The sequence below is a fragment of the Trachypithecus francoisi genome, unplaced genomic scaffold, assembly GCF_009764315.1.
Source record: "Trachypithecus francoisi isolate TF-2019V2 unplaced genomic scaffold, Tfra_2.0 Lachesis_group2, whole genome shotgun sequence".
Taxonomy (NCBI): Eukaryota; Metazoa; Chordata; class Mammalia; order Primates; family Cercopithecidae; genus Trachypithecus; species Trachypithecus francoisi.
In genome coordinates, this window is record NW_022681465.1 from 54743706 (window position 1) to 54766953 (window position 23248).

At 36.7% G+C, this 23248-nt stretch overlaps 1 protein-coding gene across 8 annotated transcripts in view; it reads left to right on the forward strand.

Moving 5' to 3' along the window:
- The window catches only part of SSBP2 (single stranded DNA binding protein 2), a 336738-nt gene that overhangs the window by 95432 nt on the left and 218058 nt on the right, over positions 1–23248 (forward strand). For all 8 annotated transcript variants that reach the window (XM_033179240.1, XM_033179242.1, XM_033179238.1 and 5 more), the window contains exon 2: positions 20888–20960. In XM_033179240.1, coding sequence (XP_033035131.1) covers positions 20888–20960 — 73 coding nt within the window. The remainder of the gene's footprint in view (positions 1–20887; positions 20961–23248) is intronic.

Genomic DNA, 23248 nt, shown 5'->3' on the forward strand with positions numbered 1-23248 from the left:
AACTAAGTTTATAAATTTTTTTCTTGATTACAGAAAAACTGCCAAATATAGAAAAGTAAAGAGGAGTAAGAAGCTTATTACCCATTGTAATAAGTTTTAAAATAAATTTTAACTTTTAGGTTCACAGCAAATTGAGTGGAAGATGTAGAGATTTCCCATATACCTCCTGCTGCCACACGTGCATTGCCTCCACATTGATCAACATCCCCCACCATAATGATCCTTTTGGTTATAATTGATGAACCTACATTGAAGCCTCATTATCACCTGAAGTCCATAGTTTACATTAGGGTTCTCTGTTGGTGGTGTGCATTCTGTGAGTTTCGGCAAACACATGATGGCATGTGTTTACCACTGCAGTAGCATACAAAGTAGTTTCACTAACCTAAAAATCCTGCATTCTGTGACTTTCATCCCTCTGACCCCCTAACTTCTGGCAACCACTTACCCTTTTACCATCTGTCTGTACTTCTGCCTTTTCCAGTATGTCATAAAGGTGGAATCATACAGTATGTAGCCTTTTCAGATTGGTTTCTTTCACTTAGTCATAAGCATTTAAGTTTCCTCTGTGTCTTTTCATAGCTTGATAGCTCTTTTTTTTTCTTTTCTGCCTTCTTTTCATCTTCGTTTCTTCTTAAAAAAAAAAAAAAGGATACATGTGCAGAACGTGCAGGTTTGTTACATAGGTATGCGTGTGCCATGGTGGTTTGCTGCACATATTGACCCGTCCTCTAAGTTCCCTCCCGTCAACCCTCATCCCCCACCCCTCAACAGGCCCTGGTGTGTGATGTTACCCACCATGTGTCCATGTGTGCTCAATGTTCAGCTCCCACTTATGAGTGAGAACATGTGGCGTTTGGTTTTCTGTTCCTGTGTTACTTTGCTGAGGATGATGGCTTCCAGCTTCATCCATGTCCCCTCATTTCTTTCTAGTACGGAATATTTCATTTTCTGGATGCACTACACTTTATTTCTCCATTCACCTACTGAAATCATCTTGCTTGATTCCAAGTGCTGCCAATTATGAATAAAGCTGCCAAAAACATCTGTGTGCAGGTTTTTGTGTAGACATACGTTTTCAGTTCATTTGGGTAAATACCAAGGAGTACAATTCCTGTTAAGAATATGTTTAGCTTTGTAAGAAGTTGCCAAACTGTCTTCCAAAGTGGCTGGACCATTTTGCATTCCCACCAGCAATGAAGGCAAGTCTCTGTTACTCTACATCATTGCCAGAATTTAGTGTTGTCAGGGTTTGTTGTAATTACTTTGCAAAGTTTTATTCTATATACTTTCATTAGTTTTTACACATATGCAAAATAGTGTACCATAACTTAATGATTTCTATTTAGTTGAACATAGAGGCTACTTCCATTTTGTCTTTTACTGTCAGTAAAATCCTATCATAAAAATCTTTTATATAAGCCGTTTTATATACTTTTTTCTTTAGAATAAATTCCAGAGGTAGAACTGTACCGAGATGGTAGAGACATAGTTTTTAAGTTTCAAAATTTTAAGAACACTTTGAACTTGGCTGAAATTATTCCTTTGGGAAGTAATTTGTAAAGATAATTTTGTTTTCTGTCTTTAAATTTTCTGTACACATGATGAGGACCTTTACTAAATATAATGTAAAATGTAACAAGACCTTTATTAAAGACATTAATTTCAAATGAATATTCCAAAATTTTTGTAAAAAGATTTAATATTATTGACTGATTTTAGTAAACTTTATGCTTTATTTACCTATTGCCTGGTGGTACTGCTGTTACACAATTAAATTGAGGAAAGGCCATTTAAGTAGTAATTCAACTGGTTAAAAATAACCAGCACTGAATATTAAACGTGAAATAAATTGTTTATAAATTAAAACATGGGCTTAACATGGTTAATTTCAGAAGTGAAAATGCAGTTTTATAATTACATTTAGTTTCTTTTTTTAAGGAAAATTTACTTTGGATTAAGATAAGTAGGCTGGCTAAAATCTTACAGCCGAGTCATTTTTAAGCTACTTATGAATATTTGATTAGAGTCACTGTGTTTTGGCTGTTCGTGTTTGAATGCACGAAGAGATGTTAATTCTGTGTTAAAACTGAAAAATTAAAATTTATTCAAAAAAACTTTCTTTTCCTTTTTCCTGTTTTTTTTTCTTTTTCTTTTTTAACCTCCATATAATCTCTGTCTTTAAATCTACTGGGTAGTGCTGAATTGATGGATTATATTTATTGGTTTGCATTTAGCTCCCAGGAAATTTCTATCAACCGTAACTGTATCTTAGTTAAGTATTGATACCCACTATGTCCTCCCAGCATGAAGCAGTACTAATTTTCTCAATTTGGGAAAGGTAACTCATTACCTGTTACATTATTCTCTCAGGTGGGAAAAGTTATGGTTGTCTGATTGACTCCAAATATAACTACAGTATCCTTTGATTGATGAAAGTAAGTGTTCTAGGACATTTTGCCATCAGTTGAATTCTATAAGTCAATCCTTTCCCTTTCCATTGATCCTACTTCAAAATTAGAGCTATAACCTGCTAGAAAACTGTGAACTCTTCATTGTGTCACAGAATAAAAATGCTTAATAAGAAAATATGGAAACAAAATATTTGTTATTATATTGTTTTTTCTTTGGGCTTCATATTGTTTTCTCTGTAGAGGTAACAATTCAATACAAATTAGGAATTTTGTCAAGTCTTTCACCCACTTATAAGTTATACTTCATTCCTAGTATCACCTTTTTTTGAGGGAGGTAACTTATCTTTATGGTAATGGTACTGTAAAGTATCTTTAAGCTACTTTCTAGCCACATTAGTCTGGCTATAGTTATATGTTGTTAAAAGCTTCGTTTGAGTTGTTAAAATTACCCATAATTGTTACAGTGAGTCTATATAATAGCTTTACTTTAGTACTAAGTTAGCCCTACCTCTGAAGTATGAACCCACTGGTCTCTACTGAATGCTTTTGGTGTTCAGTCAGGTCTTTCTACTGAGTAGTCAGTGGTTTTCCAGCCCTGTGGGAGTATTGGTTCTTTGGCTGCTATAGTAAAGGGACCCCTTTATGGATTGTTGGAGCGTGTGTGTGTGTGTGTGTGTGTGTGTGTGTGTGTGTGTCTGTGTGTCCCTTTTGTCTGGTACTCTGCCTCATAAATTCCAGCTGCCTCAACCTCCTCCAAATATTATCTCTTGGTCTCAACTGAAGAGATTGTTGTTCTGTATTTGGGTTTCTCCATCCTTGTACTGTGTTCTGCAGTTTGCCTTGAGGCAGAAAGCTAGGATGATGATAGGACTCCACCTATTTTTTCCCCTTTTATCAGGTATTGCAGGGATGCATTGCCTTTTGTCCAGTGTCTAGAAACAGTTGTTTCATATATCCAGTTTTTAGTTGTTTACAGCAAGAGGTCAAATCCCACATTCTTCTCCTTGGCATGAGTGGAAGTCTGGTGTCTGGTGTTAATTTTTATGTGAAAACATTGAAATAGAGTACAGCAAGACTTCCAAGGTTAGTCAACAAGTATTAAGAAGCTACCCGTGTCTTGGGAGGATATAAAGGACAATATGCTGTCTGTGAGGATAACACAGACAGAAAGTAAAGATTATGACAATCTGTGTATATCAAGATTCCATAGAAAGTGGGAGCCTGAGTATAAAGGATAATCTTCAAATTGGATTGAAGTAGAGCAAATCTTATTAACATGTGCATCGAGCACAGTAATACCAATGTATACTGCTAAGCAAGATTGGATGGAAATTCTTACTAAACTCTATAAATAATTATTTATAATATAATGTTGACTTAATTAGTTTTTAAAAATTTACATTTTTATACCTTTGCTCTTTTCAGTTTTCCAAAGTTGATAGTAGTCATTTTAATTTTGAAATTGGCTTTCTATATGAGGCAGGTGTTTACATTTCTGGCCACACCAAATTATTTAATCCCAAACCTACGTGCTCAGTATTGCTTGTTTATAATATATAATATATGATATCAGTAATATCAGCAAAGTAGTACTTTTTTATGCCCAACTATCCATCTAGTTGTTAAATCTTTCATTGATATCTGTGTGTTAACTAATGCAATTATTCCTGTTCTAGAACATTACTAACGCTCAGTTCAGTATCTTCAGTATCTGTATGTAGTATATCAGTTACCTATTTCTCTAAAACTGATATTGAAAATATAAAGAATACATGTTATAAGTATATTTAAAACAAAGGCTGGGTATTTGTGTTATTATATACCCACAATTAAACAAACCAATTTATTTCTTTCTAAAAAATTCCTCTTTGTGTATAGAAATTAGAAATCAGTGTGAAGGAATTGTTTAGTAACTTTCATGTTGTCAGAGATTTTGACACTCTGAATATGTTTTTTAGCTTAACTGTTAATAATGAGGAACTTAAAAAAGACAATGTTAAAAACAGATTTCTAATTTTTCACACTCCTTAACAGCAGGTTGCAAGCACGTTGAACATTTGATCAGGCTGATCCTGTTTCACTGCTAATAACTACTCACACAGTCTTACGAGCAGTCTTTCAAAGGCTGCCAAATGCTCCTTACTGCTCTTCAGCTGGCTGTGATCCAGCTAACTGTTGGCATTTTGTCACCTAGGAATCACATTTGGACATTGATAAGTATCATTGGTCCACACTGGAATTATACAGGAATAAGAGAGGTTCTTTTCTAGATCTAAAATGGCTCCGAGGCTGGGCGCGGTAGCTCACGCCTGTAATCCCAGCACTTTGGGAGGCCAAAGCAGGTAGATCACCTGAGGTCAGGAGTTCAAGACCAGCCTGGCCAACATAGTAAAACTCTGTCTCTACTACTACTACTACTAATAAAAAAATTAGCCAGGCATGGTGACTGGCATCTGTAATCCTAGCTACTCAGGTGGCTGAAGCAGGCGAATTGCTTGAACCTGGGAGCAGAGGTTGCAGTGAGCCAAGATTGTGCCACTGCACTCCATCATGGGCGACAGAGTGAGACTCTGTCTCAATTAAAAAGAAAGACTCTGGAAGATCTTTAGGAAAACCTAATCTATTCTACATTGTCTATATATGAGGCTTCTCTAGTGACTGATATTAGAATTTAAGGGTGTAGGATAAGAAGTGGAATTCAGATGCAGGATTTTAGATACATCCATCTATCAGTGCTGTGTGGCAGCAGATAGACCATTCTTTCTAAAATACCCCTTGCATAGCCCTCTACCTTCCTTTTAGTATTTATTCTCTAACCTTACTTACATGGAAAACTACAAACCAGTGCTCAAAGAAGTCAGAGATGACAAAAACAAGTGGAACAACATTCTATGCTCATAGATAGGAAGAATCAGTATCATTAAAATGGCCATACTGCCCTAAGCAATTTTATTGACATTCTTTACAGAACTAGAGAAAACTATTTTAAAATTCATACGGAATCAAAAAAGAACACAAATAGCCATGGCAATCCTAAGCAAAAAACAAAGCTGGAGCCATCAAGCTACTTGACATCAAACTATACTACAAGGCTACAGTAACCAAAACAGCATGGCACTGGTACAAAAGAGACACGTAGACCAGTGGAACAGAACAGAGAATCCTGAAATAAGACTGCTACAAGTATCTGATCTTTGACAGACTTCCTTTATTTCCTTTTAAAAGGAAATAAGGAGGAAAGATGCTTTTGAGGATCTTTTTAGTAAAATAACAAACCACCAAAAATCTGTCACCCACAATTAAACAAACCAATTTATTTCTTTCTAAAAAATTCCTCTTTGTGTATAGAAATTAGAAATCAGTGTGAAGGAATTGTTTAGTAACTTTCATGTTGTCAAACAGTATGGTATTTAGTTGACAGGCTGAATCATAAGGATACTGAGAGGATGCTGTGCTAAGATAGGTATCTAAGGGGAGATCTTAAACTTTTTCCTCGAATGCCTTGAATAGAAGAAACCAAAAGATTCTACAAATGCCTTATGTGTGGTCTGAGAGAGTCATTAATGCATTCAAAAATATTTATTAGTTACCTACTATTTTAGGAGCTGAAGATACAGAGATTAACAAGACCAAAAAGGGTGCGGTGGCTCATGCCTGTAATCCCAGCACTTTGGGAGGCTAAGGCAGGAGTTCAAGACCAGCCTGGCCAACATGGTGAAACCCCATCTCTATTCAAAATACAAAAATACAAAAAAATTAGCCAGGCATGGTGGCATATGCCTGTAGTCCCAGCTACTCGGGAGGCTGAAGCATGAGAATCACTGGAACCTAGGAGGCAGAGGTTGCAGTGAGCAAAGATGCTGCCGCTGCACTCCAGCCTGGGCAACAGAGTGAGATTCTGTCTCAACAAAAACAAAAACAAAAAACAAAAAAACTAAAGTTAAAATTTAAAAAGTATATGCAGAGATAAACAAGACAGAAAATGTATATTGTAGTTTAATTTCAAGAGAAACTAGGAAGAGCCATTTTTTGCACATATAGTGAATTAACTCAAAGAATTTTAAAATTACAAATGGGGATGCATTAATTTGCATGCCTTATTTTTATTTGAATCTTTTTACTTGCTAAATGTTAGAAAATGGCAAAATACCAGCAAAATCATTTGTCATTGCTAAAGTTGGATGTTTTCCAATATTAAATGGCTACTTTTCAGTTTCAACCTTACATTTTTTTTGAATATTAAAAGGATAGGTTGCAGAAGACAGGTTCTTTAATAGGTAATAGACAGACCTAAGTAGAAAAGTAGATATAGGATATTATGGTCAGGTTGACAGATGTGGCCATTTATTGGTAGTTGGACTTCTCATTGTATAGGCACTTGTCTAATGATACTTATGCATAGTTCATAACTCTGTGTACCTCAATATTGTGAGGCATAATCAAATGTTGTCTACAACTGGCACACATTATATATAGTACATTATCTGAAAAGTTTTGTGGACATTAATTTAATATGATTTATTATGATTTTATAACCAACACATATAATGTAAAGGAAACACTTGATGAATCCTGTTCATAAAAGTTGAAAAATCCTTTCTATGATACAAAGTCATATCTACTTTAACTGTTCTATAAATTGGGATTTTAAAATTAGGTCATTTTATTAGCTGAATTCTGTTAAATAATGATTTGTTATATATAGTTGTATTATACATATATACATACATACGGACATGTATATATGTAGAAAGAGAGGAATTAGCTGTGAGCTAATAGGTAATTAAAAAGCAGTATTTACCTTTTATTTATGTGTTTCTTGATAAACTTGTTTGCGAATCAACCATACTGTCTTAGAAAACTTACCTTTAATATCTTGCCTATCTTTCTTATTTTCTACCAATTCTAAATTTTAGAGCGTTGTATTTAACCTCAAATTAGATAACTAGACCATAGAAAGAATTGAGTGAAGTAAGATCTTTACTCCTTTCCCAGATTGTACATTCATTCGTTTATAAGAATGGTTCAGAATCTGTAATTAGACACTTAAGTAACAGTCTCTGTTGTAGATACCTAATTAGTTAAATAGTTCATCTGTCCTAGTACTGTTAGATGATACCTATTGGCAAGCATGTAATGGATTTTGTTCATATGAATGGAAAGAATTCAGGTTTCTTTCTTAAAAGTTATAATTTTCTTTTTTTTCGTTTTGTTTTTGTTTTTGAGATCGAGTCTTGCTCTGTTGCCCAGGCTGGAGTGCAATGGCTCAATCTTGGCTTACTGCAACCTCCACCTCCGGGGTTCAAGCAGTTCTCTGCCTCAGCCTCCTGAGTAGATGAGATTACAGGCATCTACCACCATGCCCAGCTAATTTTTGTATTTTTAGTAGAGACGGGGTTTCACCATCTTGACCAGGCTGGTCTTGAACTCCTGACCTTGTGATTCACCCACCTCAGCCTCCCAAAGTGTTGGGATTACAGGTGTGAGCCACTGCACTGGGGCAGAAGTTGTAATTTTCATAAGGTAAATTGGAAATAATTTTTTTGTTGTTGTTTTTGAGACGAAGTTTTGCTCTTGTTGCCCAAGCTGGAGTGTGGTGGCCCTATATCAGCTCATTGCAACCTCTGCCTCCCAGGTTCAAGCGATTCTTCTGCCTCAGCCTCCCAAGAAGCTGGGATTACAGGCGTCTGCCACCACACCTGGCTACTTTTTTGTCTTTTTAGTTGATACAGGGTTTCACCATGTTGGTCAGGCTGGTCTCGAAATCGTGACCTCAGGTGATTGACCCACCTCAGCCTCCCAAAGGGTTGAGATTAGAGGCATGAGCTACCGTACCTGGCCAGTTGGAAATAATTTTATTTGTTAGTATGGCAATGACATTTTCTCAGATTTTAAAATTCATGTATTAGGCAGAGAGAAGTCACTTAAGTGCTTTTTGAATGAATATATCTAAGTTCTGTATTGTATTTGCATGCAGAATGAAATTAGACCCTCATCTCATACCACAGACAAAAATCAAACTCAAAATAGACTGAAGACTTAAACGTAAGACTTGAAACCATAGAGCTACTAGAAGAAAACATAGGTGAAAAGCTTCATGACATTGCTTTTAGCAATGATTTCATGGATATGACCCCAAAAGCATAGCCAACAAAGTCAAAAGTAGGTAAATGGGATAATATCAAACTAAAAAGCTTCTGCAAAAGAAATAATCCCAGAGTGAAGAGACAACCTAGGGCATGGGGGAAAATACTTACAAACCAAACCTCTGATAAGGGGTTAATATCGAAAATATATAAAGGAACTCAGACAACTCAATAGCAAGAAAACAAATAACCCAGTTACAAAGTGGGCAAAGGACACGAATAGAAATTTCTCAAAACATACCAGTGGCCAACAAGTATATGAAAAAATGCTCAATGTCGCTAATTATCAGGGAAATGCAAATTAAAACCAAAATGAGGTATCACTTGACACCTGTTAGAATGGCTGTAATAAAAAAAAAAAAGAGATAAGTGTTGTTAAGAATGTGGATGAAAGGGAACCATTGTACACTGTTGGTGGGAATATAAATTAGTACAGCCATTATGGAAAACAGTATGGAGGTTTCTCAAAAAATTAAGCATAGAACTACCATATGATCTCGCCATCCCACTCTATATATCCACAGGGAATGAAATCAGTATGTCAAAGAGATATCTGCATTCCCGTATTCATTGCCGCATTAATCACAATAGACAAGATATGGAATCACCCTTAGTGTCCATCAACAGATGAAGGAAAACAGACTATATATACACAATTGAATACTATTCAACCTTTAACAGGAAGGAATTCCTGTCATTTAAAAAACAATTTTTTAAAATTTTACTTTAAGTTACAGGATACATGTGCAGAATGTGCAGATTTGTTACGTAGTATACATGTGCCACTGTGGTTTGCTGCACCTATCAATCTGTCATCTAGGTTTTAAGCCCCACATTCATTAGGTATTTGTCCTAGTGCTCTCCCTCCCCTGGTGCCCCAGCCCTCAACAGGCTCTGGTTTATGTTGTTCCCCTCCCTGTGTCCGTGTGTTCTCATTGTTCAGCTCCCGCTTATGACTGAGAACATGTGGTGTTTGGTTTTCTTTTCCTGTGTTAGTTTGCTGAGATTGATGGCTTCCAGCTTCATCCATGTCCCTACAGAGAACATGAATTCATTCTTTTTTATGACTGCATGTATTCCATGGTGTATATGTGCCACATTTTCTTGACCCATTGATGGTCATTTGGGTTGGTTCCAAGTCTTTGCTATTGTAAATAGTGCTGCAGTAAACATACATGTGCATATGTCTTTATAGTAGAATGATTTATAATTCTTTGGGTATATACCCAGTAATGGGATTGCTGGGTCAAATGGTATTTCTGGTTCTAGGTCCTTGAGGAATTGCCACACTGTCTTCCACAATGGTTGAACTAATTTACATTCCCATCAACAGTGTAAAAGCATTCCTATTTCTCCACGACCTCGCCAGCATCTATCTATTGTTTACTGATGTTTTAATAATTGCCATTCTGACTGGTGTGAAATGGTATATCATTGTGGTGATTTTTCTATAATGATCAGTGATGATGAGCTTTTTCTCATATGTTTGTTGACCACATAAATGTCTTTGAGAAGGGTGTGTTCATATACTTTGCCTACATTTTGATGGGGTTGTTCATTTTTTTTCTTACAAGAAATTTGTTTCAGTTTCTTGTAGATTCTGATAGACCTTTGTCAGATGGGTAGATTGCAAAAATTTTCTCCCTTTCTGTAGGTTGCCTGTTCACTCTGATGCTAGTTTCTTTTGCTGTGCAGAAGCTCTTTAGTTTAATTAGATCCCATTTGTCTATTTTGGCTTTTGTTGCCATTGCTTTTGGTGTTTTAGTCATGAAGTCTTTGCCTATGCCTATGTCCTGAATGGTATTGCCTAGGTTTTCTTCTAGTGTTTTTATGGTTTGGGGTGTTACATTTAAGTCTTTAATCCATCTTGAGTTAATTTTTGTGTAAGGTGTAAGGAAGGGGTCCAGTTTCAGATTTCTGCATATGGCTAGCCAGTTTTCCCAGCACCATTTATTAAATAGGGAATCCTTTCCCCATTTCTTGTTTTTGTTAGGTTTGTCAAAGATCAGATGGTTGTAGATGTTTGATGTTATTTCTGAGGCCTCTGTTCTGTTCCATTGGTCTATATATCTGTTTTGCTACCAGTACCATGCTGTTTTGGTTACTGTAGCCTTATAGTATAGTTTGAAGTCAGGTAGCATGATGCCTCCAGCTTTGTTCTTTTTGCTTAGGATTGTCTTGGTTATACGGGCTCTTTTTTGGTTCCTTATGCAATTTAAAGTAGTTTTTTCTAGTTCTGTGAAGAAAGTCAATGGTAGGTTGATCGGAATAGCACTGAATCTATACATTACTTAGGGCAGTATTGCTGTTTTCATGATAATGATTCTTCCTAGCCATAAGCATGGAATGTTTTTCCATTTGTTTGTGTCCTCTCATTTCCTTGAGTAGTGGTTTGTAGTTCTCCTTGAAGAGATCCTTCACATCTCTTGTAAGTTGTATTCCTAGGCATTTTATTCTCTTTGTAGCAATTGTGAATGGAAGTTTATTCATGAGTTGGCTCTCTTATTTGGCTTTTGTTGGTGTAGAGGAATGCTTGTGATGTTTGCACATTGATTTTGTATCCTGAGACTTTGCTGAAGGTACTTATCAGCTTAAGGATATATTGGGCTAAGACAGTGGAGTTTTCTAAATATAGAGTCATGTCATCTGCAAACAGAGACAATTTGACTTCCTGTCTTCCTATTTAAATACCCTTTATTTCCTTCTCTTGCCTGATTGCCCTGGCCAGAACTTCCAATAATATGTTGGATAGGAGTGGTGAGAGAGGGCATCCTTGTCTTGTGCCAGTTTTCAAAGGGTACGCCTCCAGCTTTTGCCCATTCAATATGATATTGGCTATGGGTTTGTCATAAATCATTCTTATTGTTTTGAAATATGTTCCATCAATACCTAGTTTATTGAGCGTTTTTAACATGAGGAGATGTTGAATTTTATCGAAGGCCTTTTCTGCATCTATTGAGATAATTGTGTGGCTTTTGTCATTGGTTCTGTTTATGTGATGGATTACGTTTATTGATTGGCGTTTATTGAACTAGCCTTGCATTAACAGTGATGAAGCCGACTTGATTGTGGTGGATAAGCTTTTTGATGTGCTGCTGGATTCAGTTTGCCAGTATTTTATTGAGGATTTTCGCATCAATGTTCATTAGGGAAATCCTGTCATTTTGACAACATGGATGAACCTGGTGGACATTATATTAAGTGAAATGAGTGAGGCAGAGAAAGACAAATACTGTATAATCTCACTTATACAGTCATCCCTTAGTATCTGTGGGTTCTGCATTCAAGGATAAAAAATATTTGGAAAAAATCATACAATAATAAAAAATAGCACAACATAAAAAATACAGTATAACTATGTAGCATTTACATTGTACTCGGTATTAGAGTAATCTAGAGATAATTTAACATGTACAGAAGAATGTGTATAGGATATATGTAGATACTATGCCATTTTGTATCAGGGACTTGAGCATCTGTGGATTTTGGTATCTGAGAGGGTATTGGAGTCAATCCCTGTGGATACTGGGGGATGCTTGTATTTTTGATCCCAGATTGGTTGAATCCAACCATGTGGAACCCACAGATAAGGAGGCTCGATTGTATGGAATCTAAAAACATTGAACCCATAGAAGCAGCATACAATGGTGGTCATCGGGTAGGCAGTAGGGAGGATTTGGGAGATGTTTGTCTAAAATAACAAAAGTTCAGCTAGATATTAAGAATACATCCAAGAGATCTATTGTACAATGTGGTAATGTGGTGACTGTAGTTATTATTAATAACAATGTTTTGTATATTTGAAAGTTGCTGAGAGAGTAGATTTTAAGTGTTCTCACCACACACAGAAAAGAGAAATATTTGAGGCAATGGATATGTTAATTAGCTTGATTTAGTCATTCCACAATATATAAATGTATCAAGACATCATGTTGTATATTACGAATATTTATATGACAAAACTTTATACAATTGTTATTTATCAAATTCAAAAATAAAGTTTTTGTTCTGTTGTCAAAATTTTATTTTAAATAGCTAAATCCTCCTTCCCTCCAAAAAACCTGACTAAAATTAAGTCAGAATTAATTGGGAAAATAATTTGCAGAAAATAAACCAGAGATTTAGTATTTTTATATAGCTGAATACCTTCGATATTTGTTTAGAGTGCCACAAAGTTTAATCTTTTACTGGAGACATAAAGCTACCATTATGATGGTTGATTAGAAGATAGTACTATAATAAGAGTTGCCCTCAGGCCTTCTGAGGGAGGCACAGGGATATTTGGCCCAACTCCAAGTTGGCCATACTAGTTTCACTGCTTTACTTAGTTTTTCTGCCCCATTCATACTAGTTGGACTTCATCTGTTACTTTTTATTTTTATTGTTTCTGCCAGTAGCCGTGACTCTTACTTCTTCTACCCTTTTTCTACATACATTGTATGTATTTGGGAGTTTTAAATTTTAACAATGAATTATGAGCATTTCTTAATATCATTAAACATTTAGCAAAAATATATTTCCCCATCACATGTATATATCATAATCTAATGATTTATTTTTTCTCAGATATTTAGATTGCCAGTTTTTCACTGCTATAATTTTGCCCCAGGCATCATTATAAATTGTTTGGCTTTCTGAATCTTTATTGTAGTATTTTAGAATAAAAATTGCTGGGAAATAAAAGGATATAAAGATTTAATATTTAATTTTTTATTGCTTATTTATTTCTTTCTAAATAGGAAATATAAGCTCAGGGGAAGTAATCAAACAGAAGAAAAGTTATGCGGTTAGAAAAGTCTCCCTCTTATTCCAGGCCCCCAGTCTCTAGGAAAAAAGGCCCGCAATAAAAGATACTGTTTGAACTCCAGTGATTCCATGAGCGTGGGAAGCATGGGAGCGACTTGTTCCAGTGCTTGTATGTACAGAGAATATTTCTGTGATACGGATGAGAGCATACTATACAAACTGTTCTGCACTTAAAAAAAAAAATGACTTTTTCATTTTGCCATGGTATTTTCCTGAAAAGTTGCACCATTTACACTTCCACATTTCACCCTTATAGGCATTGAATGCTTTAATGTTTTTAAAGTCTTTGCTACATTCATTAGTGAAATTTTGAAATACTTTTTATGATTAGGGGTTGAACAGTTTTTTTTGGAGTTACTGGCCATGTGTAGCTATTCTTCTTATTTGAATTTTCATTTTCTTACCTTGCTTATTTTTTTTTTTTTTTTTTTGAGGCAGAGTCTCGCTCTGTCGCCCAGACTGGAGTGCAGTGGTGCAATCTCGGCTCACTGCAAGCTCCGCCTCCCGGGTTCACGCCATTCTCCTGCCTCAGCCTCCCGAGTAGCTGGGACTACAGGCACCCGCCACCTTGCCCGGCTAGTTTTTTGTATTTTTAGTAGAGACGGGGTTTCACCATGTTAGCCAGGATGGTCTCGATCTCCTGACCTCGTGATCCGCCCGTCTCGGCCTCCCAAAGTGCTGGGATTACAGGCTTGAGCCACCGCGCCCGGCCTCTTACCTTGCTTATTATTTAAAAACTAAGATCTTCATAGGTCTTCATATTCTGACATGTCATTTTATTTGTGCTCTTTATATATTAAACGTATTAGCCTTGACATAAGGCTATATGTTATGTCACAAATCTCACAAATCACCACTAAAGAACTTACTCATGTAACCAAACACTGCCTGTTCCCCAAAACCTCTTTATATATTAAACATATTGACCTTGACATAAGGCTATATGTTATGTCAAGGCTAGAAATGTATAAAGAAAATACATTTAATGTATAAAGAAAATAGGATTACAGATGCTGTTTTCTCAGTCCTTTATTGTTTCTTAATTTAATTTTTGTAGGGACAGTCAACAGTTGAACACTTTTATCTATTTTTTAATTTTTATGTATCTGGCTGGACGTGATGGCTCACCCCTGTAATCCTAGCACTTTGGGAGGCTGAGGTGGGCGGATCACAAGGTCAAGAGATTGAGACCATCCTGGCCAACATGGTGAAACCCTGTCTCTACTAAAAGTACAAAAATTAGCTGGGCGTGGTGGCACCTGTAGTCCCAGCTATTCGGGAGGCTGAGGCAGGAGAATCACTTGAACCTGGGTGGCAGAGATTGCAGTGAGCCAAGATCATGCCACTGGCACTCCTGGCACAGCCTGGCGACAGAGCAAGACTCCATCTCAACAACAACAACAACAAAAATTATGTATCTTTAATTTCCTTCTAATTGTATAATTTTTAAATCAAAAAAACCCCCTTTGTTAGAAGCATATGCAAAATAAAGATTAAATGGGGTCCTCCCACTCTTAAAAAATAGATTAGAAGATTAAACCGAAGACCTGTTCTAATCCAAATTACTATAGATACTGAATTCATGAAGCCTAGCTGAAGAGATTTGACTGTCAGAGCCGGAGATCGATACAATTCCAATTATGGAATTTTATCACTGTTGGTTGATGTTTCCGATCTGCCTTCCACTGCAGTTGTGAGTACATGTGTGTGTAGTTGAGGGACAGTGAGTCTAGTGTCCATCACATGTGTAGGTGTTATCTAATGACCTCAGGCTTTGGCTCTTCTCTGTGTTCTTCTCATCTTAATCTCTACCTCTGTTATTATTTTTAAAGTTTAGGCGCCTGTAGTGACCAAGGAGTAAAGAAGGTGCTGAGCTGTACCAGATATATTTTGTATTTCCTGCTTTGGCTCCCTCTCTAGAATTGTTGGTCATCATTTTGATAACTTGGTCATTGATATTCAGTTTAAAATTAGAATGAAATGAAGATAATTTGAAGATATATGATCTATGAATCATTGATAGGCTTTTTAATTAATCAATGTTTTTTAAAGAAAGACTGGTTCTACTTTTTGCAGCTGACTCTTACTGTATTTGTTAATTTGTTTCTATGTATTTAGATCACATTAGCTACTCTGCTAAATAGCCACTCTGTATTTTTTTTTTTTTTTTTTTTTTTGAGACGGAGTCTCGCTCTGTCACCCAGGCTGGAGTGCAGTGGCCGGATCTCGGCTCACTGCAAGCTCCGCCTCCTGGGTTTAGGCCATTCTCCTGCCTCAGCCTCCCGAGTAGCTAGGACTACAGGCGCCCGCCGCCTCACCCGGCTAGTTTTTTGTATTTTTTAGTAGAGACGGGGTTTCACCGTGTTAGCCAGGATGGTCTCGATCTCCTGACCTCGTGATCCGCCCGTCTCGGCCTCCCAAAGTGCTGGGATTACAGGCTTGAGCCACCGCGCCCGGCCGCCACTCTGTGTTTTAATAAAGTACTTAAATTTCTTAACGATCATAAAAAGGAAAATGTTAATTCAAAAGTATTACTGTTCAAATATTTGTATATTCAATGTTTATCTTTAAATTTTCACTGTTGAGTAATCCAAATAAAATGTTGCCTTTTTCTTTTCTTTTTTTCTTTCTTCCTTCCTTTCCTTCTCTTTCTTTCTTCCTTTCTTTCCTTCCTTCCTTTCTCTCTATCTCTTTCTTTTCTTTTCTTTTCTTTTCTTTCTTCCTTCCTTCCTTTCTTCCTTTCTTTCTTGACATAAGATCTGACTTTGTTGTTCATACTGGAGGACAATGATGCGATCATAGCTCACTGCAGCCTTGAACTCCTGCACTCAGGTAATCCTCCTGCCTCAGCCTCCCAAATCAATGGGACTGCAGGTGTGAGCCATACAGGCTAATTTAAAAAAATATATAAATATATATATTTTTTGGAGATGGGGTTTTGCTGTGTTGCCCAGGCTGGTCTAAAACTCCAGGGCTCAAGCTATCCTCCTGCCTCAGCTTTCCACTTCTTGGGATTACTCCCAGGCGTGAGCCACTATGCCCTGCTCAAAATGTTGCTTTCTTAAGTTTGGTGATCTCACATTACTAGACATGGCACCAAGCTGTGATTTACCTGCATGGATGGACAATGTCACTCCCCTCTGCCGGAATCGTTTGTGTTCAAACAGTATCTTTTATTACAGGGCTTTCCCCCCAGAACTTTCTGGACATTCTTATTTCTGGTGGATCAGTGTCCTTTTGTGGGGAGCTAATGGGTAATACATAATCTGAAGCTACAGCAAATATTATAGCTCCTGCTCTTGCTGTGACTCCCGGTGGTTCCTCCAGAGCAGGAAGGAGGAAAGAAAGGAGTGGCAAATGTGGGAGAGATAGTGCCTTAGAATCCAATACATGATTTGATAATTGGCCAAAATTATAACAGTTGTTATTACTTACTGTTCTTTCTAATCCTTTTGACAATACAAGCAAAATATTATTCTTCCTATTTGACACATGAAAAAACTGACATTCAGAGAAATTGTGTTCCATTCAAGGTGAGCACGGGTACTATGAAAACAGAAGGAGAAGGTGAATTTAACTTTGGATGTGGTCAATTTAAGAGAGAAACATATTTTTAGAAACAATCTTGGACAGGTCCAGTCGCTCATGCCTGTAATCCCAGCACTTTGGGAAGCCTAGGCAGGAGGATCTCTTGAGTTCAGGAGTTCGGGACCAGCCTTGGCAAAATAGCAAGACCCTGTCTTTACCAAAAAACATTAAATATTAGTCAGATGTGGTGGTGTGTGCCTGTAGTCCAAGCTACTCGGGAGGCTGAGGCAGGCAGGATGATGGCTCTGATCACACCACTGCACTCCAGCCAGAATGATAGAGCAAGACCCCATCTCAAAAAAAAAAAAAACAAAACAATAAACACCAAACTTAAAACAGTAGTTTAGTTTGGAGAAGCAGGTTTGGAGCTTGGGACAGAGGATAGCACTACAGAGATAGGTTTGGAAAATCCTATACACGGCGGTGATAATTAAAATATTGGAGATTGTTTATATCCATCTGACAAAGGGCTAATATATAGAATCTACAAGGCACTTCAACAAATTTACAAGAAAAAAAAAACTCCATCAAAAAGTGGGTCTAGGATATGAACAGTTACTTCTCAAAAGAAGACATTTATGAGGCCAACAAACATGAAAAAAAACTCATTGTCACTGCTCATTAGAGAAATGCAAATCAAAACCACAGTGAGATACCATCTGATGCCAGTTGGAATGGCGATCATTAAAAAGTCAGGAAACAACAGATGCTGGAGAGGATGTGGAGAAATAGGAATGCTTTTACACTGTTGATGGTAATGTAAATTAGTTCAACCATTGTGGAAAACAGTGTGGCGATTCCTCAAGGATCTGGAACTAGAAACACCATTTGACCCAGCAATCCCATTACTGAGTATATACCCAAAGGATTATGAATCATTCTACTAAAAAGACACATGCACATGTATGTTTATTGCAGCATTATTCACAAAAGCAAAGACTTGGAACTAACCCAAATGCCCATCAATGATAGACTGGATAAAGAAAATATGGCACATATACCCCCATGGCATTCTATGCAGCCACAAAAAAGGATGAGTTCATGTCCTTTGCAGGGACATGGATGAAGCTGGAAGCCATCATTCTCAGTAAACTAACACAGGAACAGAAAACCAAACACCGCATGTTCTCAGTCATAAGTGTGAGTTGAACAATGAGAACACATGGACACAGGGAGGGGAACATCACACACTGGGACCTGTCGGTGGGTGAGGCAGTAGGGGAGGGATAGCATTAGGAGAAATACCTAATGTAGATGAGGGTTGATGAGTGCAGCAAACCACCATGGCACGTGTATACATGCCTATGTAACAAACCTGAAAATTCTGCACATGTATCCCAGAACTTAAAGTATTAAAAAAAAAAAAAAAAAAGAATGATACAATGAACTTTGGGGACTTGTGGGAAAGGGTGGGAGAAGGGTGAGTGATAAAAGACTACAAATTGGGTACAGTGTATACTGCTTGGGTGATGGGTGCACCAGAATCTCACAAATTACCACTAAAGAACTTACTCATGTGACCAAACACCACCCGTTCCCAAAAAACCTATGAAAAGAAAAAAGAAAAAAAAATTGGAGATTGCTGATCATGTATTATGGAGTCATCATGGCAGTAGACTTAATTAGTTGTTCACCAATGCATTGCTCCCTGACACCCTTTTTGGAGCATAGATTCTGATGGCCTGAGAACCGTTAATTTTGTTCAAAGGAGATTGCAGAACATGAATATATGAGGTAGCGTTATAGATAGGTTTTCTCAGGCCGATCCCACTTCATCACCCTGTTGGTAACAATGAGCTGCCACAGCAGATTCTAATAGTAGTAGGATGGGCTCACACCCTTGGAAGATACTTCAGAATCTCCAGTTGAAACCCTTACCTCCCATTATTCTAAGTCCCTTCCAATACATTTTTTAGAATCACTATTTTAGATTTACAGAGGGAGAAAGTGGGGACTATCACTTTTAATTTTACTTGTAAAGAGGTAAGCTTTTTGTTTCTTAGGTACTAAAGAAAACTTAGAAGAACTATATTATCCCCATTAATATGAAAAAGAAGACGTTACAAGGAGGTAACTCACTTAAGAATGGGGTTTACTGAAAGGACACAGCCTTGACTGTTCTGAGGTCTGTTCTCTTCATAACAAGTTCTCACCATAACATGGTGCCCCTGCTTTATTCACTCTCTGCTTCTCACTTTCAAATTCCCCAAGCTTCGTGGACCAGCTTTATTGTTCAGCCTTTTACTTAGGTGGGGATTTCTTTCCTATGCTAACCACTGGTTTGGCTCTAGGCCCAAGGTTTTACAAGCTGCATGGAATTACCTGAGTCTGTTTTTTTCAGGCAGTGGGGCAGGACTGCCACTGGCAGGCAATTTTGAGGTTCCAGAGCCTATCCAAGAAGATTTTACAAATATTATCCTTTTCCAAGGTACAATTTGCCATCATGGGCACTGAATCATGTGGTAGAGTTGAGAGTTACTAGTAGGGGGAAAAAGGTATGGGGTATGTGTTTGAAGAATATGTGATAAGAATCACCAGCAGGATTGTTTGTTTGAAACTACAGGAATATTCCAATTTCCCGTATCCCTTATGATATACTTTGGGTGATAAGCCACACTTCCACAGGGAGATACTGCTACTGAAGGGAGCATGCTATATAGCTTATTGTGTTAGGGTAGGAAAAGCAGTTGAGAAGCACTGATGTAGGAAGTGTCATTCAATTTGAATATGTTAGGAGATGTTTCTAAATTACATTCATCCTCACTGTCAATAACTTACTTTCTGTGAGTAACTTTAATAGGTCTACTCTCTCAAGGTGCTTAGTAGCTACAGTATTTGGCAGTTTTGGAATGGGGAAAGAATTAAATGGACAGAGCAACTGAATTTGTACCAGCTTTTTTTTCATGAAAATAAAGAAAATACTCATTTTTGTAAATGCCATCAATCTTTAAAAGTCGAAAATCTGCTTGGCAAGAGAAGTGGTACAACTATAACCACAGAACTGTGGTTATTGTTACATTGTATTGTTTACTGTAAACCTGGTTCAATATTGGTAAATATAGTGTAGCAGAAACTGAACTGTTGTGAGCTATCTGGGCATTGGGCCAAGATATCATTAAAAATACTGCCTCAGACTAATTTGGGTTTATGAATAATATTTTGTTAACAGCTCAACTGAAATTGAGCCACATGGTGTAGCTTGAAAATTCTGAATCCACAAGATAATGAGAGTAGTTTATGTATACAACACATTCAATATTCTATATTTGAGTGATAAATTTATACATAATTTTGTTAACCTTTAAACTGTAAGCTCCCATATGCTTAATATGATCTGATATCTTTAAAGTTTACATAATGCTGTAGTTTGCTGTGAATCTGAATGCCTTGTAAACTAAAGTATTATTGGTTTAACAATCAAATCTAAAGAATAAGGAGAAGTTGCTGAGCAAATATTAAAATGGATATTCAACACAGTGTTGGCATATGTTTCTACAAACAGCTAGAGTTTACATTAACATTCGCCAAAAAGATTGAAGGACATAAAGTGTTGGGAAAGTTCACTAACTTAATTCATTTCTTTTATTAATGAAAGGTTATTATGCCTTCAGATGGGATTTAGAGATTATTAATAGTAGATATAGCAGTGGGAATGAGCTTATGATAAGTGAGATGATTCCAGAAAAAAATCTGTATATATTTCTTGCCAAGAAAATATACATTTGTCTTTTTCTTCATGTACTACTTTTAATTACTTTAAGTTCTTTCTGGACATACATGTATTATTAATAATTCCTATTGAAATAGCATAGGAAGGGTTTATTTTTGGTCACTGTTAGTGTGTAAGATATTTCAGCAATGGAAAGATGTGCATTATTTAAAGAATGAATTTTAATATTCTTCTTCTCAATAAATGTTTTATTTGTTTTCCAGGTTAGCACTCTACGTATATGAATATCTGCTCCATGTAGGAGCTCAGAAATCAGCTCAAACATTTTTATCAGAGGTATGTTTTATAGATTTTCTGTATTGCATTTTGATCTTATATAAATGAATGGAAAACATACTATAACAATTATTTGAAGAAAGTTTGTTATGTATTATATAGTGAATTCTTAGTTATCAGTATACATAGTATAGTTTTTATAGATTATGTATAAGCATTTTTATCCCCATGCCACTTCTGTGCCACTCAATTTTCTAGTCACCTTTCCAGCCGTTTTCTCCTTTTAGAAATGGAAAGTAAGATTAGCATGGCAACAATAATCAAGAAAGCAAATTTTAAAAATTTGCTCTAAAAAATTTGTGAGTTATAAGCCCTCCACCATATCTCTCATTCTAACAATATAGTAATTTTGGAAAATGTGGATTTTGTTTTTATTTTGTATGGATGACTGCTGATTGATTTTAGTTAGAAAACATTTTGATAACCTTATTTCAAGTTCTTCTCTTTTTCTTCTCCACCTTCACTTTCTTTCTTTTTTTTAAATTTCAACTTTTATTTCAGATAAGGAGGTATATGTGCAGGTTTGTTACATGGGCATGTTACGTGATGCTGAGGTTTAGGGTGTAGATACTGTCACTAGGTAGTAAGCTAGCAGCCAATAGGTTGTTTTTCCATTCATGCTCCCCTCCCTCCCTCTCACCTCTAGTAGTCCATAGTGTCTAGTGTTCCCCTGTTTATGTGCATGTGTGCTCAGTGTTTAGCTCCCACTTATAAGTGAGAATGTGCAGTATTTGGTTGTTTAGTATTATGGCCTCCAGCTTGATCCATCTTGCCTAAAAGATATGATTTCATTCTTTTTTAGGCTGTGTAGTATTCCATGGTGTATATGTACCCCATCTTCATCTAATCCACCACTGATAGGCGCCTAGGTTGATTGGAATTTGACCTTTCTTACAGTGATGCTTATTTGTCTCCTATGTATATGAGGATGATGAGGATTTTATTGAGCTCTGTTATGTGCCAGGCATACAGTGTGCCAAGGTATTTTACATATATTATCTCTAATTCTTATAAGAAATTTGCAAAACAGGTTATATTATTTCTGTTTTACTGATGAGGACAACAAGGCTCAGAGTGTTTTTATAACTGGCTAATGGTCACAAAGCTTAGTGAGTTATGGAACTAGAATTCAGACTTAGGTCTATGTTAATCCCAATGCTTTTGGTCTTTCCTCTATATCTGTGCTGTCCAATATGGTAAACACCAGCCATATATAGATTTTTGAGCACTTGAAATGTGATCCAATTAAGAAGTGCTACATGTGTGAAGCACAGTATTTTAAAGACAGTGTGAACAAAAGAATATAAAATATCATTAATAATTTTAAAATTTTGGTCATACATTGAAGTGATAGTATTTTGCATATATTAGGTAAAATAAAACATATTACTAAAATTAATTTTAACTTTTCTTTAAATATGGCTATTAAAAGTTTTAAATTGGATAACACATATGCCTGTATCAAAATACCTTATGTACCCCATAAATATATATACTATTATGTACCCATGAAAATTAAAAATTAAAAAAATTTTAGCTGGGCGTGGTGGCTCATGCCTCCCTGCACTTTGGGAGGCCAAGACGGGTGGATCACAAGGTTAGGAGATGGACACCATCCTGGCTAACACGGTGAAACCCCGTCTCCATTAAAAACACAAAAAATTAGCCAGGCGTGGTGGTGGGCGCCTGTACTCCTAGCTACTCAGGAGGCTGAGGCAGGAGTGTGGCGTGAACCCGGGAGGCGGAGCTTGCGGTGAGCCGAGATCGCGCCACTGCACTCCAGCCTGGGCGACAGAGCGAGACTGCGTCTCAAAAAAATAAATACATAAATAAATAAATAAATAAATAAATTATACATGTGGTTCTTATTTGTGGCCCACGTTTCTATTTCTGTTAGACGGTGCTGCTTGAAATCATACTACCTCTGGTGAGCTCGCCAGTTTGGTCCCCAGCACATCGAGAGCACAACAGACAACTCATTGCCAGTAGTTCCCTGCCTGAGGTATAGCCTTCTTGAGATCCAGCTGCTCCTCGAAGTAAACAAATGCACACAACCCCTACTCTGATTTTTAATTAGCTAGTATATGTGAACTGGTAGGGCTTATTTGCAGATAAGGAATTTTAGAGGTTTGGTCAGAACATGTAAGAACTCAGTTGTTTTACTATAGAAGGAATATATGCAGTATAATAAAAATTTGATTTCAAAAGTTTATTCAAATCAAAACAAACATTTGGTGTATCTATGTTTCATTAAATCATTAATTAGAAGACTAAGGGCTATGACCTTT